General features: G+C 49.3%; 1 protein-coding gene across 2 annotated transcripts in view; it reads right to left on the reverse strand.

Moving 5' to 3' along the window:
• SLC4A5 (solute carrier family 4 member 5) overlaps window positions 1-13,319 on the reverse strand; it is a 134,639-nt gene that overhangs the window by 89,392 nt on the left and 31,928 nt on the right. For both annotated transcript variants that reach the window (XM_089773825.1, XM_089773824.1), the window contains exon 4: window positions 1,855-2,015. In XM_089773825.1, the coding sequence (XP_089629951.1) occupies window positions 1,855-2,015 (161 nt within the window). The remainder of the gene's footprint in view (window positions 1-1,854; window positions 2,016-13,319) is intronic.

Genomic DNA, 13,319 nt, shown 5'->3' on the forward strand with positions numbered 1-13,319 from the left:
GCAGTCTCTCTCTATAATTGGGTGATGAAATTCCTTTGTAGAAGAATGGCTACTCTTAAGCCGGTGACCGAGTGATCATGCAGGTTAAAATGTTCCCCTGCAGGTTTCTGCATGTTACCATTTCTGATGTCTGATTTGTATCCATTTATCCTTTGTTCGGTTTGGCCAATACACGTACAAGTGTTTTTTGTTAGGCTGCAAGCCTAATATCTAATGGCATATCTACACAACAGGGCTAAACTCAAAATAAATGATGCAACTTGAACTACGCTAATTACGTAGCTTAAGTCGAAATAGCTTATTTTGACTTTTGGCACTGTCCACACAGCAGTTATTTCAAGATAGAGCACTCTTCTCCAGATTTCCCTTACTCCTCGTACAATGAGGGTTACAGGAGTCGGAGTAAGCAGTCCTCCTGCTCAACATTATTTCAACATTATGTTAAAATAACTGCTTGTGTGTAAACGTGGACTACACATGCGTTATTCCGAAATAACGCTGCTGCGTAGACATAGCCTAACAGAGAGACAAGGAGCCCATCTAATATTTTGGGACTGACACTGCTACAATTACACTGCATAAGACCCACCAAATATGAGAAACTAACTTGCCAACCACCATCGCTACCCTTCATTGTCTAACGCAATACGCTTGAACAACACACAGCAACACTCTTGACCATCTCTAATCCAGCAACTCTGAGAACAGGGTGTGCCAGGTTAAATATTTTTGCGGGACCAGGGTGGGCGTTGCAGGATCTGGCCGTGAAGGGGATGGGACGTTTGCCTGATGTCCCACACCAAGGGCACTTGTTGTTTTGTGCCCCGCAGTGCTCCCAGGCACTGCCTTGCTGCTAAGGAAGTGGTGGGGAAAGGCCACTGGGGAAGCGCGCTGCTGCCCTGTTACTACCCCAGCTGGAAGAAGGGGAACGGTAGAACACAGAGCCGCTTCCTCCTCCATCCCATGGGTGTTCTTGGAGTACGGAGGTTCAAGTGCATTGGAGTGGAGTGACAGATAAAGAACCTCACTGCACCTGGCTGCAAAGCTGCAACAGTGTACACAAGAGGCAAGGAAAAGTGGGTGTCAAATGCAAGCGTATCAGAAACCCTTGCAGGAGATATATTGTACTTTAGGTATGTAGCCCCCCAGCTGCTCAAAGGACCCAATTCCGTTTGATTTAACTGGGAATCAGGAAAGCTCTGTGCCTTTGAGGGTCTGGCCTTCTGCACTTCACAGCCTGTGATGTATTTCTCCTCGCCACACTGCTGTCAGCGCTGTGATCCCTACTTTTACAGATGAGAAACTAACGCTCAGATTTTTAACAGTACTCAGGCACGGCTGTGCTGAGTGTGGCACAGCTTCACTGATTTAGGAGCCTAACTCATTTTCCAAAAGGGATTTAGGAGCCTAAACAATCAAGATTTTGGCTCCTAAACGCCTACTCCCCTTGGAAAATAAGGCAATTCAGATTCAGGCTCCTAAATCTGCTGGGCACTGCAATGTTGAGAGCTGTGAGGCCTCCGTATCTTTACAAATCTGGGCCTAGTAAAGTGCCCAGGAAGTTTGCGACAGACCAGGGAACTGAACTCTGATCTCCCCAGGCCTACACTGGCAGCATCACAGCCTCTGGCACCGAAAAAATGTGATGCCCACCTCATCTTATTATTTGCATTTACCCTATTTTATCGTTTACACATGTTGGCGAGCAGAGAAGTGGAGAATCAGGTTCTATCTAGCCAGTTCCATGGTGCATGCAACACTCTCTCTAGTTCTAGGTGACGCTTCAGAGCCACAGTGAAATCATTTCAAGATTAGGCCCCCCGGCCGCTGCTGTTTGTATCGAGAGGTCAGTACCTATGATCTGCGGTAAGGAGTAGCCGTCTAGGTCTAGGAGCACCGTCCCTGTCTGTAGACACGTGCGCAATTCAAACAGGCTGTGCAAAGATAACGTCGACACGTGAGGTTTGCTCCATCTCTCCCCTCCTTCTTCCACCTTTTCTTCAAACTTTATCCACCTGAAACGAGAAAAGCCACGGTTGGGATCAGGACAGGTCCGACTGCCTGCTTGGCCAATGGCACCTCTGTCATAGAACCACAGAAGCCTAGGGCTGGAAGAGACCTCAGGAGGTCATCAAGTCCAGCCCCCTGCCCAAGGCAGGAACAATCCCAACTAAATCATCCCAGCCAGGGCTCTGTCAAGCCTAGACTTAAACACCTCTAGGGATGGAGATTCCACCCCTCCCTAGGGAACCCATCCCAGTGCTTCACCACTCTCCTAGGGAAATAGTTTTTCCTAATATCCAACCTAGACCTCTCCTACTGTAACTTGGGACCATCGCTCCTTGTTCTGCCACCTGCCCCCACTGAGAACAGCCTCTCGCCATCCTCTTTGGAACCCCCATGCAGGAAGCTGCTATCCAATCCACCCTCACTCTTCTCTTCTGCATACTAAATAAGCCCAAACCCCTCAGCCTCTCCTTGGAGGTCATGTGCTCCAACCCCCTAATCATTTTGGTTGCCCTCCAGTGGATCTTCTCCAATGTGTCCACATCCTTTTTATGGGGCGTGTGTGTGTGTCCCCAGAACTGGACACAATACTCCAGATGTGGCCTTACCAGAGCCGAATAAAGGGGAATAATGACATCTCTGGATCTGCTGGCAATGCTCCTTCTAATGCACCCTAATATGCCATTTGCCTTCTTGGCTACAAGGGCACACTGGTGACTCATACCCAGCTTCTCATCCACTGTAATCTCCAGGTCCTTTTCTGCAGAACTGCTACTTACCCAGTTGGTCCCCAGCCTGTAACCATACTTGGGATTCTTCCATCTCAAGTGCAGGACTCTGCACTTGTCCTTGTTGAACCTCATCAGATTTCTTTTGGCCCAATCCTCTAATCTGTCTAGGTCACTCTGGACCCGATCCCTGCCCTCCAGCGTATCTACCTCTCTCCCTAGATGAGTGTCATCTGCAAACTTGCCGAGAGTGCAATGCATCCCCTCATCCAGGTCATTAATAAAGATGTTGAACAAAACCGGTTCTAGAACTGATCCTTGGGGCACAAACGGAGCATCGTTCAGAGTACAAACATGAACAGAACAGATCGATCATGGGGCAGCAACAGGCTGTGTGCACCCAACAGGCATTCATGATCTATAATCTGGAGTAGCAGTCAAAGCCTTGCTTATAGCTGAGGTGCTTTGGGAGAGATGCAGCGGAGGACAAAGAGGCATGATTCAGGACTGGGGTAGCTAGAAGAGTCCTAGGTCAGGGTGGTGGTGCATTGCCAAAGCTGCACAGCTCGAGGAAACTTACAAGACCGTTACCAGCTGCATTAGCACTGTGTTATATGGGGCCCTTCTTTCCATCCTCAAACCACCCCTGCGCATTACAGACGAGGAAGTGGTGGCAGAGAAGTGACATCATTTGTCTAAGGTCACTGTCCGAAAGAGGAACAGAACCTGCTGGGTTTGCTAAATTCTACTGCTGGGATCCGGACCTCCTCCCGTCCCCTTTCTCAATAGACTACTTATGGTGCTATGAAAAAAACAGATAGTCAACTCTTCAAGGCAGGGAAACCATTTTATCAGTGAAGTTCCATGCACATCTATGGAAGAATGATGTGTGTAGGTATACAACCAATCCATGTTAAAAGGCCCAGTATCACCACATGCCTGAAGCAAGGCATCTGATGCAACGAACTCTTTGCCCATCCTTGAACAATTAAAATTTAGTCCTCAGTTGGTCACCTGAGCCCTTAAACATCAAGGCAAAACAACCATTTTATTGTACCCCTTCAACTGACAGAGTCTTGGGATTCTGGGTTATGCATGGTTCACTTAGCACACAGTCAACCTGTGGAACTCCTTGCCAGAGGATGTTACGAAGACTAGGACTTTAACAGGGTTCAAAAAAGAGCTAGATAGATTCATGGAGGCTAGGTCTATCAGGGTATGTCTACACTAACCCGCTAGTTCGAACTAGCGGGGTAATGTAGGCATACCGCACTTGCAAATGAAGCCCGGGATTTGAATTTCCCGGGCTTCATTTGCATAAGCGGGGAGCTGCTATTTTTAAATCCCCGCTGCTTCGAACCTCGTGTAGCGCGGCTACACGGGGCTCGAACTAGGTAGTTCGGACTAGGATTCCTATTCCGAACTACCGGTACACCGCTGTTCCACGAGGTAGACATACCCTCAGAGTGGAAAGGAGTAACTCTTACCCTTTCTCGCCCAGTTTCATCCAGCACTGCTCTTCCAAAGAAGCAAGCAAGCCTTCTTATCTTGCCTCCTGGGTCCTGACTGGCTAATCTCTCCTCCTGCTGCCATTCTAGCCCCTGGAGGACCAAGTCTTGTTGGTTCTGCTGGTACTAGAATTTGAGAGGTGGTGTTCCGCAGGCTAACTCATTCCCTCCCTTTCCCAGACAATACTTTTCCCTAGGGCGGAGTGTGTCAGGGCAGTTGATGCTTCAACCGGGGGCACAGACAACCTAGTTCGCGTCTCTTGGAAGGCCACTGGGAAATTCATTTAATCAGCTTCACAGTGATCAGCATTCCCCAGACCGTAACCTGTGCTGTTCATTCCAGTGCTGGCTTGTTCGCATGGTGGCTACATTGTTTGCGTGAAGGATTTCAGCATTAGGAAACTGCGAGAGACCCAGCACGCTGACTGAGCAAAGTTTCATGCTCAGAGAGGTAGTGTTTAGAACACACCTTGGCCATTCAAAAAGATTACAGAGCTGTAGAGACGTTTGTTAATGAACTCTATTGCCGCTGTTATGCCACTGTGCGGTGACTAAACTGAGATGGGGAATGAATGTGACGTATCATCGCGAGTCAGTGGCAGAAACGAGCTTAGGAGATCTCACGCCTAGTCATCTGCTCCAACCACGAGACCCACAATCCCTTCTGTGATCCGGGAACAGATCACAGGAGTCTGGACTTCTAGCCTCCCCCTCCAACGATGAGATCATGCTCTTCCACCAGCCCTAAGAGCTGCAGTCTGACTTCCTGCTCCAATCACTAGACAACGCTCCCCCTTAAAAAAACAACCCCAACCTGTTCTGCTTGTAATGTTTTGCCTCAGTTTCTTTACATTCATCACAAAGAGTCACACACACAAATGAATGAGAGCAGATTTCTGCCGGCTCCCTGAGAAGAGGACTCGTGCTCCAATTAAGCACAAGTAATTCTCGGCAACGTGCCTGTATTTATTTTGGAAATAAAGCCGCTGTTCCTTTAAAGGAGGGTTGCCGATGCCCAGCTCCATGAATTCTCATGGATTAGTCAGTCTAGGGCTTAACTTGGCAGCTTTTAACTGGTACAACTTGGATTTTGGCTCATGTCACAGCAGCGGGGACAGAGGGAAAGAACAGAGGACAACGGGGCTTTAAAAAAAAAAAGAGCTGCAGAGTACATGCTAATTCTGCCTGGAAATGCTGGAAACAACTCTGGATTATCCGGGCTGTGATTCCAGGGGCATACCTGGTAGTTCCTTCTCCCCACTAGCTCTGCTAGGCTGGCACGAGAGATCTAAACTACAGTGGGCAGGCACATGGACACACTGCAAGGTGTTTTCCCCATTGGGGGGACTCGTTTAGATCATCTCTCACTTCAGAGCTCTGCTGCTCAGTTAGAATTCGGGATCCCATTGTCTTGAACCAAGGGGAAGCTCCTTCCCATGCAGGAGTCCTCCTGCCTGAGCAGAAGAAAGCAGAATTCACCCACTCAGCAGTGAAGAAAGGAAATACAAGTCATAGAATTATAGAGCTGGAAGAGACCTCAGCAGGTTATCAGGTCCAGCCCTCTGCCCAAGGCAGGACCAATCCCAACTCAATCAACCCAGCCAGGGCTTTGTCAAGCTGGGACTTAAACATCTCTAGGGATGGAGATTCCACCCTCTGCCTAGAGAACCCATCCCAGTGCTTCACCACCCTCCTAGTGAAATAGTTTTTCCTAATATCCAACCTAGACCTCTCCCACTGTAACTTGAGACCATTGCTCCTTGTTCTCCCATCCATCACTACTGAGAACAGCCTCTCTCCATCCTCTTTGGAACCCCCCTTCAGGAAGTTGAAAGCTGCTCTCAAATCCCCCCTTACTCTCCTCTTCTGCAGACTAAACAAACCCAGATCCTTCAGTCTCTCCTCATAGGTCGTGCGCTCCAGCCCCCTAATTATTTTGATCGCACTCTGCTGGACCCCCTCCAATGCGTCCACATCCTTTCTATAGTGGGGGGCCCAGAATTGGACACAATACTCCAGATGTGGCCTCACCAAAGCTGAATCACTTCTCTAGATCTGCTGGCAATGCTGGTGCTATAAATCCAGTTCAGGAGAAGGCAACAGGGAACCCTTACTTCACCCAGCTAGTGGATTTTGCAGGAAGCGCATGGTGGCAAGTGCGCTGTCTGATTAACGTGTGATGGATTGTGAAGGCTGACTGACAAACCAAAGGCTATTAATGGAGCCGAGGAAGATGACAGTGTGATGTAGTCGTTAGAGCACCCATAGTTCCTAGTCCCGGCGCTCATGTGGATTTGATGTGTGATCTGGGCAAGCCACGAATGGCCTCTGGATGCCTCAGTTTTGTGTGCCGAATCTGAGACCAACCAGGGCCTGTTTTCGGAAGTGGTGGGCACCTAAGACAGTGAGTGGCGGGAGCACAGCACCTCTGGTAATCAGGTTTAATTGTGCCGAGCAAGCTGCCACCAGTCTTAAAAAATAAAATAAAATGGCCCTTCAGCTTGCTGGTGCCTCAGTGTCTCCTCCACGACAACCATAAAAGCGAGAGCCCCGTGAGGATACAGAATCGGTATCCGTCTCTGCCACAGTGAGCCGTGGAGGCAGATACCTGCGGACATGCAGAAACGGACACAGTTCCGCAGCTGGGGACCACGTCAGATGGGCTAAGGGATTGTGCCAGCGCAGGGGAATCCATTCCCTGTTTCTGGCTTTCTCCATGCTGACGCTTCCTCAGTACAGCCCTGCCGACACCCCGCAAGCCTCGTCTGCAGCAGGGGTCCCTCTCATTTTTCCCACCCCCGAGCCGAATGAATTTTATGTGCACCAGTAGGAGGGAACGTGCAACACATCTTCCTATTGGTGTAGAAAACAAATCCATGGGGCAGGGGTGAGGCCAAGGGGTTCTGAGTGCAGGAGGGGGCTCAGGCTTGGGGAGACGGAGGGGTGCAGGAGTGTGAGAGCTCTGGCTGGGGGTGCAGGCTATGGGGTGGGGCAGAGGGTAGGGTGCAGGAGCATGACGAAGTCTTGCAGCCGGGCTACAGGGCTGGGGTGATCCGGGGCTGGGTCCGGGGAGCGGGGAGGGGTCTGGACTTCTTGGCTGGGTGAGACTGAGTGTCTCAGTCGACCACGGCAGGAAGCGTGTGTGTCTGGGAAGAGGCCAGAGGGCTGGGTCACTTCGCTGCAGCAGAGGATCTCTGGGGCTGGGCTGCAGCGGGTAGGGGTTGGGGACCAAGCCACTCTAGCTGCAGCAGGGGGAGGGGGATGGCTGGAGCTGGGCCATGGTTGCCTTTGGGCCAGGAAAGAGACACCTAGTTCAGGCTGTCCCTCTCCCAGCCACCAGGCTGGAGGCTACGCCGGGTGGGGCAGCCCCGCTTGCATGGGTATCTCGAGCACCTGTTCGGTGCTAGCTAAGTAGCTGTCTGGCCGCATCGCTTACAGGGAACTTAGGTCTGTAGCGCCCCCTGCTGCATGGGCCCTGGACTCCCCGGCCCACGCAGCTCCGTCCCGCAACCCCCTTGCGATTCCGCCGCTGCCGCTGCCCACGAGGCGACACCACGAGACGTTCAAACGTATTGTCACTTGCGGCCAGAGGCAGGGTTTTAACGCCGGCTCGCAGAGGGGAGAGGTTTGCACACTTACAGCCCTGCAGCCTGGTGTCCAGCCTGGGGTGCGGTTAGAATCCACCCCCAATGACAATCTGCCCTCTATGGCTTCGAAGGAAGAAGACAGCCCCCGATGTCCCTTTACAAGCTACCCTACTCCCCGGGGTGAGAAAAAATCCGTCTTGACCCAAGCACTGAAACATGAGTTCCTGTGACCTTCGGCCTATGATGTTTTGTCATTCGTGTGACCGTTGCTCCTAGCAGCCCCGAGAGAGATCAGGGACGCATTGTGCTAGGTGCTGTACAAACACATCCTGAGCTCAGTCCCCGCCCCAAAGCGCTTATGGTCTGAATAGACAACACACGGGCCGAGGGGAAGGATCAAGCCGAGATCCAGCAAATGCCTTCCGCAACCTGCACCTTTGAGAAGCGACTCCCTGGTAAGTAGGGATGGAGGCACTGTGCAGGCAAGCCCACAGTCGTGCGATCCAGTCCTCCAACTTCTCTCGGAGCTACATCAATGGAGCTTTTCGACTTTTCGACTCCAGCGCTGGGAGGCCAGTTTCCTAATCCTCCATTGATTCTTGTGGCTCTTTGGTGAACCCGCTCCCTCTTGAACTGCGGACACCAGAACTGGGCACAGTGCCCGCGGTGCCAAATCGAGGTCAAATAACGTCTCTAAGCTGATGCGAGGCTACAGATACTGAGGCACAGGAAGGGGGGAGACCCTGCCATAGCCAGTCAGTAACAAGACCCTCCATTCTGATTTCCAGTCCGCCCCAGATCCACCAGCTTAGGGCTGGGCAACCTTTTCAGCCCAAGGGTCACACCTGGGGGTAGGGGGGTAGGAAAATTGTATAGAGGGCCATGGGCCATGGCTATAGGGCTGGGGTAGTGGGTTTGGGGTGCAAGGTGTGAGCTCGAGCCAGGCACTGCTTACATCAGATGGTTCAGATGGTTCCGGGGTGGGGAAATGGGGCTAAGGCAGGCTCCCTGCCAGCCCTGACTCCACATGGCTCCCAGAAACAGCGGGTCTCTTTGGGAGTGGCTCCTGGGGGGTGGGTCCATCTGTAGGCACCACCCCCACAGCTCCCATTGGTCACAGTTCCCAGCCAATGGGATCTCTGGGGGGCAGTGCCTGCAGATGGGGCAGCCTGAGGAGAAGACCCCTCTACACCACTGCCCCCAGAGGCTGCAGGGACGTGCCCATCATTTCCAGGAGTGGCACAGGGGCCATGGCAGCAGGGGCCCTGCCTTAGCCCCACTGTGTCACCAGACTGGTAACCATGCCGGCTGAATGTGGTCTCTGAGTTGTAGTTTGCCCACCCTTGCACTAACCATCCCCCCCCCAGGGTGGGAACAGAAGTTCTGATATTAAATTAATGGAGACTGCCTATCTCTTAGAACTGCCTATCTCCTAGAACTGGAAGGGACCTTGAAAGGTCATTGAGTCCAGTTCCCTGCCTTCACAGCAGGACCAAGTACCATCCCTGACAAATTTTTGCCCAAAATCCCTGAATAGTCTCCGCAAGGATTGAACTCACAACCCTGGGTTTAGCAGGCCAAGGTTCAAACCACTGAGCTATCCCTCCCCCTCTAACCACTAGTCCACATGCCTTGCACAGAGCTGGGAACACAACCACTTGCTCAGTAATTTGGGAACTTTTAACAGTCAGGATCCAAAAATCAAACTGTGATTTCGTTCTGTGCTCTGAATCCAGCAAGGCTTTTCAGGCAAAGCAACCAACCAACCAGCCCACCCACCCACCCAATATCTATGGCTTTTAGGGTTGGAGGGAACTTTTCCACATGGTGAACTTTTTCTCCATGGTGGGGACAGCTGACTACTAACCTTTATGTATCTTAGGTAGCTAGAGATCATACTTTGTCCAGGACCACAGCACCTGTGAAGATCAGAGTCTTTAATAGACGTAGCTTCACCCTATCGCCGGGAAGCAGGAAAGTGCTCTGAGCTTTATTTTACAGGTGGCAAATCATAACACAGGGACCTAGATCCTCGGAGGTGTTTTGGCAGTGTTGTCTTCAAGTTGCCATTGTCAAGTCTAAGTCGAGTCTCAAGTCACTACAGTTCAAGGCTCAAGTTGAGTCTCGAGTCCCTAAAGTCACTTTCGAGTCAAGTCCCAAGTCGAGTCTCAAGTCTTAATTTAAAAAATGTCAAGTTGCTTTTGTACAAGCCGTCAATATCGATAAATAACAATAATCACTATCTGTTTTCATTTATTAACATAAATCATACTTGCCGTACTTGCTAATTACTAGTGGTCCAGCTGGGAGGCGGGGCCGCGATCGCTGCTGTGGGTGGTTTCTTACTAACAACAGAGGCATTTTCGGACAATTTTTTCACCAAGACAATTTAACAAAATTAGTAGGTCTCAAGTCAAGTCTCTTGTCACAAACAATAAACCCGAGTCGAGTCTCAAGTCGAGTCATCTAGGCGACTTAAGTCCGACTCGAGTTCAAGTCGTGGGACTTGAGTCAACAACTCTGGTGTCTGGGCACCGAACTCCTCTTTAAATCAACAGGGGTCAAGCTGTTAAGTTCCAAGGTCACATGGGCTGCCAGGGCAGAGCAGGGATTTCAAGCCAGGTGTTCTAAACGTGCGAGCCACTGGCCCCACGCTGGCTGGTACAGAAACAAAGGGGTTAGTAGGACACTGTGCCCATCTTACTGCTATGTGTATAAATCCGTGGGTATCAGAGTGAGCACATCCCCTGGCATTGGCTCTCCGTTCACATTACTCAAGGTCATTGTGCTGTACAAGTGGGATGCCACCCGGGCACGTGGCATTAATACAAGTCTAGCTGATTAACTGCCTGACCTCGCCCCATCGATCCCATTCGAAATGGCAAGAGCACACACAAATCCCTTTGTGTTACAATAGAGAAGGGCTGAGCTGAGCTCAAAAAGCCATCTAAATCCCTGGCGCAAGAGTGACTCCTTTTTCAAAGAGTGAAGCTCACAGGAAAAAAAAAAGAACTAATAATGCTTACAAAACTTACACTCGGAAGAGAAAATTCCACATGGATTTGAGATTTTTTTTTACTTGGTTAAGCTCATAATTCAATAAAGCAAACACTATTTGTGGGTCCTCTAATACTTTTATTAAAAGTTGGTGGGTTTTTTCTTTTCTTTTCTTTTTTTTAAATCTGGAAGGGTAGGGCTTGTTAACTCTTTGGCTGCCCCCAGAAAGTGAGAATGCAGAAATATTAGACATTGGGCTTGATTTCCCCACTGTCTTGACGTGATTTCCACAGAGTGTAAACACAAGGGCTGTGTCTAGACTGGCATGATTTTCCAGAAATGCTTTTAATGGAAAAGTTTTCCGTTAAAAGCATTTTCGGAACAGAGCGTCTAGATTGGCACGGACACTTTTCCGCAAAAGCACTTTTTGCAGAAAAGCGTCCGTGCCAATCTAGACGCGCTTTTCTGCCAAAAAGCCCCGATCGCCATTTTTGCGATTGGGACTTTTTTGCGGAAAACAAATCTGAGCTGTCTACATTGGCCCTTTTGCGCAAAAGCTTTGCCCAAAAGGACTTTTGCCTAAACGGGAGCAGAATAGTATTTCTGCTAGAAGCACTGATTTCTTACAGTAGGAAGTCAGTGCTTTTGCTGAAATTCAAGCGGCCAGTGTAGACAGCTGGCAAGCTTTTCCGGAAAATCGCCTGATTTTCCAGAAAAACTGGCCAGTCTAGACACAGCCAAGATGTCAAAGGACACCAATCTGAGATGGTAGCAATTTGCACCGATTTTCTGTGCCATGCTATGCCAGGTCCATGCTATGCAATGCCAATGCCATTTCATTCAATTGCACTCTTGTTTCCCAAGTTACCAGGAATAGTAACAGCTTCAGTTCTTAAATCTACTCATGATCAAAGCATGCCTCTCACATGTTTGAGATCCAGTCCGAGTGTCATGTGTTTGGACTGTTGCTTATCACACTGGAACGAGAACAGGGTACATCATTGATTTTCCAGTTTGGCTGTCAAAATGAAAAATCCCCCTAAAAAAAAGTTCCTTTTTGGGCAGCCTGAAAAAACCTTTTGTTTTTTCTTGCTGGGATGATAAACATGTGGAGGTGGTAGCAGAATACCATTGTGGTTGAATAAAATGTTTCAATATGAAACAAAACATTTGGTTAATTTTTTACCTTGTGTTTGAAAGCAAAATCTAGCTACATTGAACAAAAGGTCAAAATATTCTGCTTAGACTTTTTTGGAATCCCTCACCCCTTATTTTGTGGCCAAAATTATGTACTGAGTTTGACCTAAATTTGCAAGCAGTTTTAGTTGAGAATCTCAGCCATTTGCTTGAAATGGCATTTTTTGGTGAATAAACTATTCAGCCAAAAAAAAAAAAAAAAAAAAAAAAAAATCACCCAGCTCTATTTGTAACTGCAGCTTTTCCCAGACCAAAGGTAATAAACTCCGGGGCTACGTCTACACTGGCAGCTTCTTGCACAAGAAGTCTTTTGCGGAAGAGTTCTTGTGCAAAAACTCTTCCAGAAGAGAGCGTCTACACTGCCATGTGCTTTTGCGCAAGAGCATCCGTGCCAGTGTAGACGCTCTCTTGCGCAAGAAAGCTCGGATGGCCATTTTAACCATAGGCCTTTCTTGCGCAAGAAATTCATGTTGCCTGTCTACACTGGCCTCTTGCGCAAGAACAGTTGCACAAGAGGGCTTATTCCTGAGTGGGCGCATCATAGTTCTTGCGTAAGAAGCCCTGATTTTATACAGTAGAACGTCAGTTTACTTGCGCAAGAATACGCAGCCAGTGTAGACAGGCAGCAAGTTTTTGCACAAGAGCGGCCGTTTTGGCGCAAGATCGCGCCAGTGTAGACACAGCCCAAGGTCCTTTTATTTGCAGCCTGGTGGTGGAGCCTTTAGTGCCGTGGTGTCCAACACGTTAGTCACTAGCCAAATGTGGCTGTTTGGCCAGTTGAATGTGGCTAGTTGTCTCACAGAATTATTTATATTTTCAGAATAATATGACTAGTTTGCCATAGCAGTAGCCACTATAGTGGCTACAGCTTCAGAACTGGTTGGACACCACGGCTTTCGTGTGTGCTATTTTTCTCTGTAATCATGGGGGCTAGAAACTTTTCTTTCTTGCCAATTCTCTGTTGGGAGTCAGCAACTTTTCTAACCTTGTTTTAAAAGTCGCGATCGCACATGAGGCTGATTGAGCTCTTTGCGGTCTGCTGATATTCAGTTCTTGTACCTAGTCTTTGGTCTCCCTCTTGTTCATCTTTCACCCACAATTGTTGCAAGAGGTCTCTGGCCTCTACCAGATATGCCCATACCAACACAGCCAGGCCTCCTTCTGAGAGAGAGACTTGCATTAGACCCTTACCACCGAAAAGATTAGAAAGTTAATACAAAATTACAAATGATCGTTGAGGTGCGTACCTAATCATAGGCCTTCAGGCGCTGGGGCTTTAAGAAACGCACCAAATA

The sequence above is a fragment of the Pelodiscus sinensis genome, chromosome 28 (genome assembly GCF_052426305.1).
Source record: "Pelodiscus sinensis isolate ZL-2025 chromosome 28, ASM5242630v1, whole genome shotgun sequence".
NCBI classification, from domain to species: Eukaryota; Metazoa; Chordata; order Testudines; family Trionychidae; genus Pelodiscus; species Pelodiscus sinensis.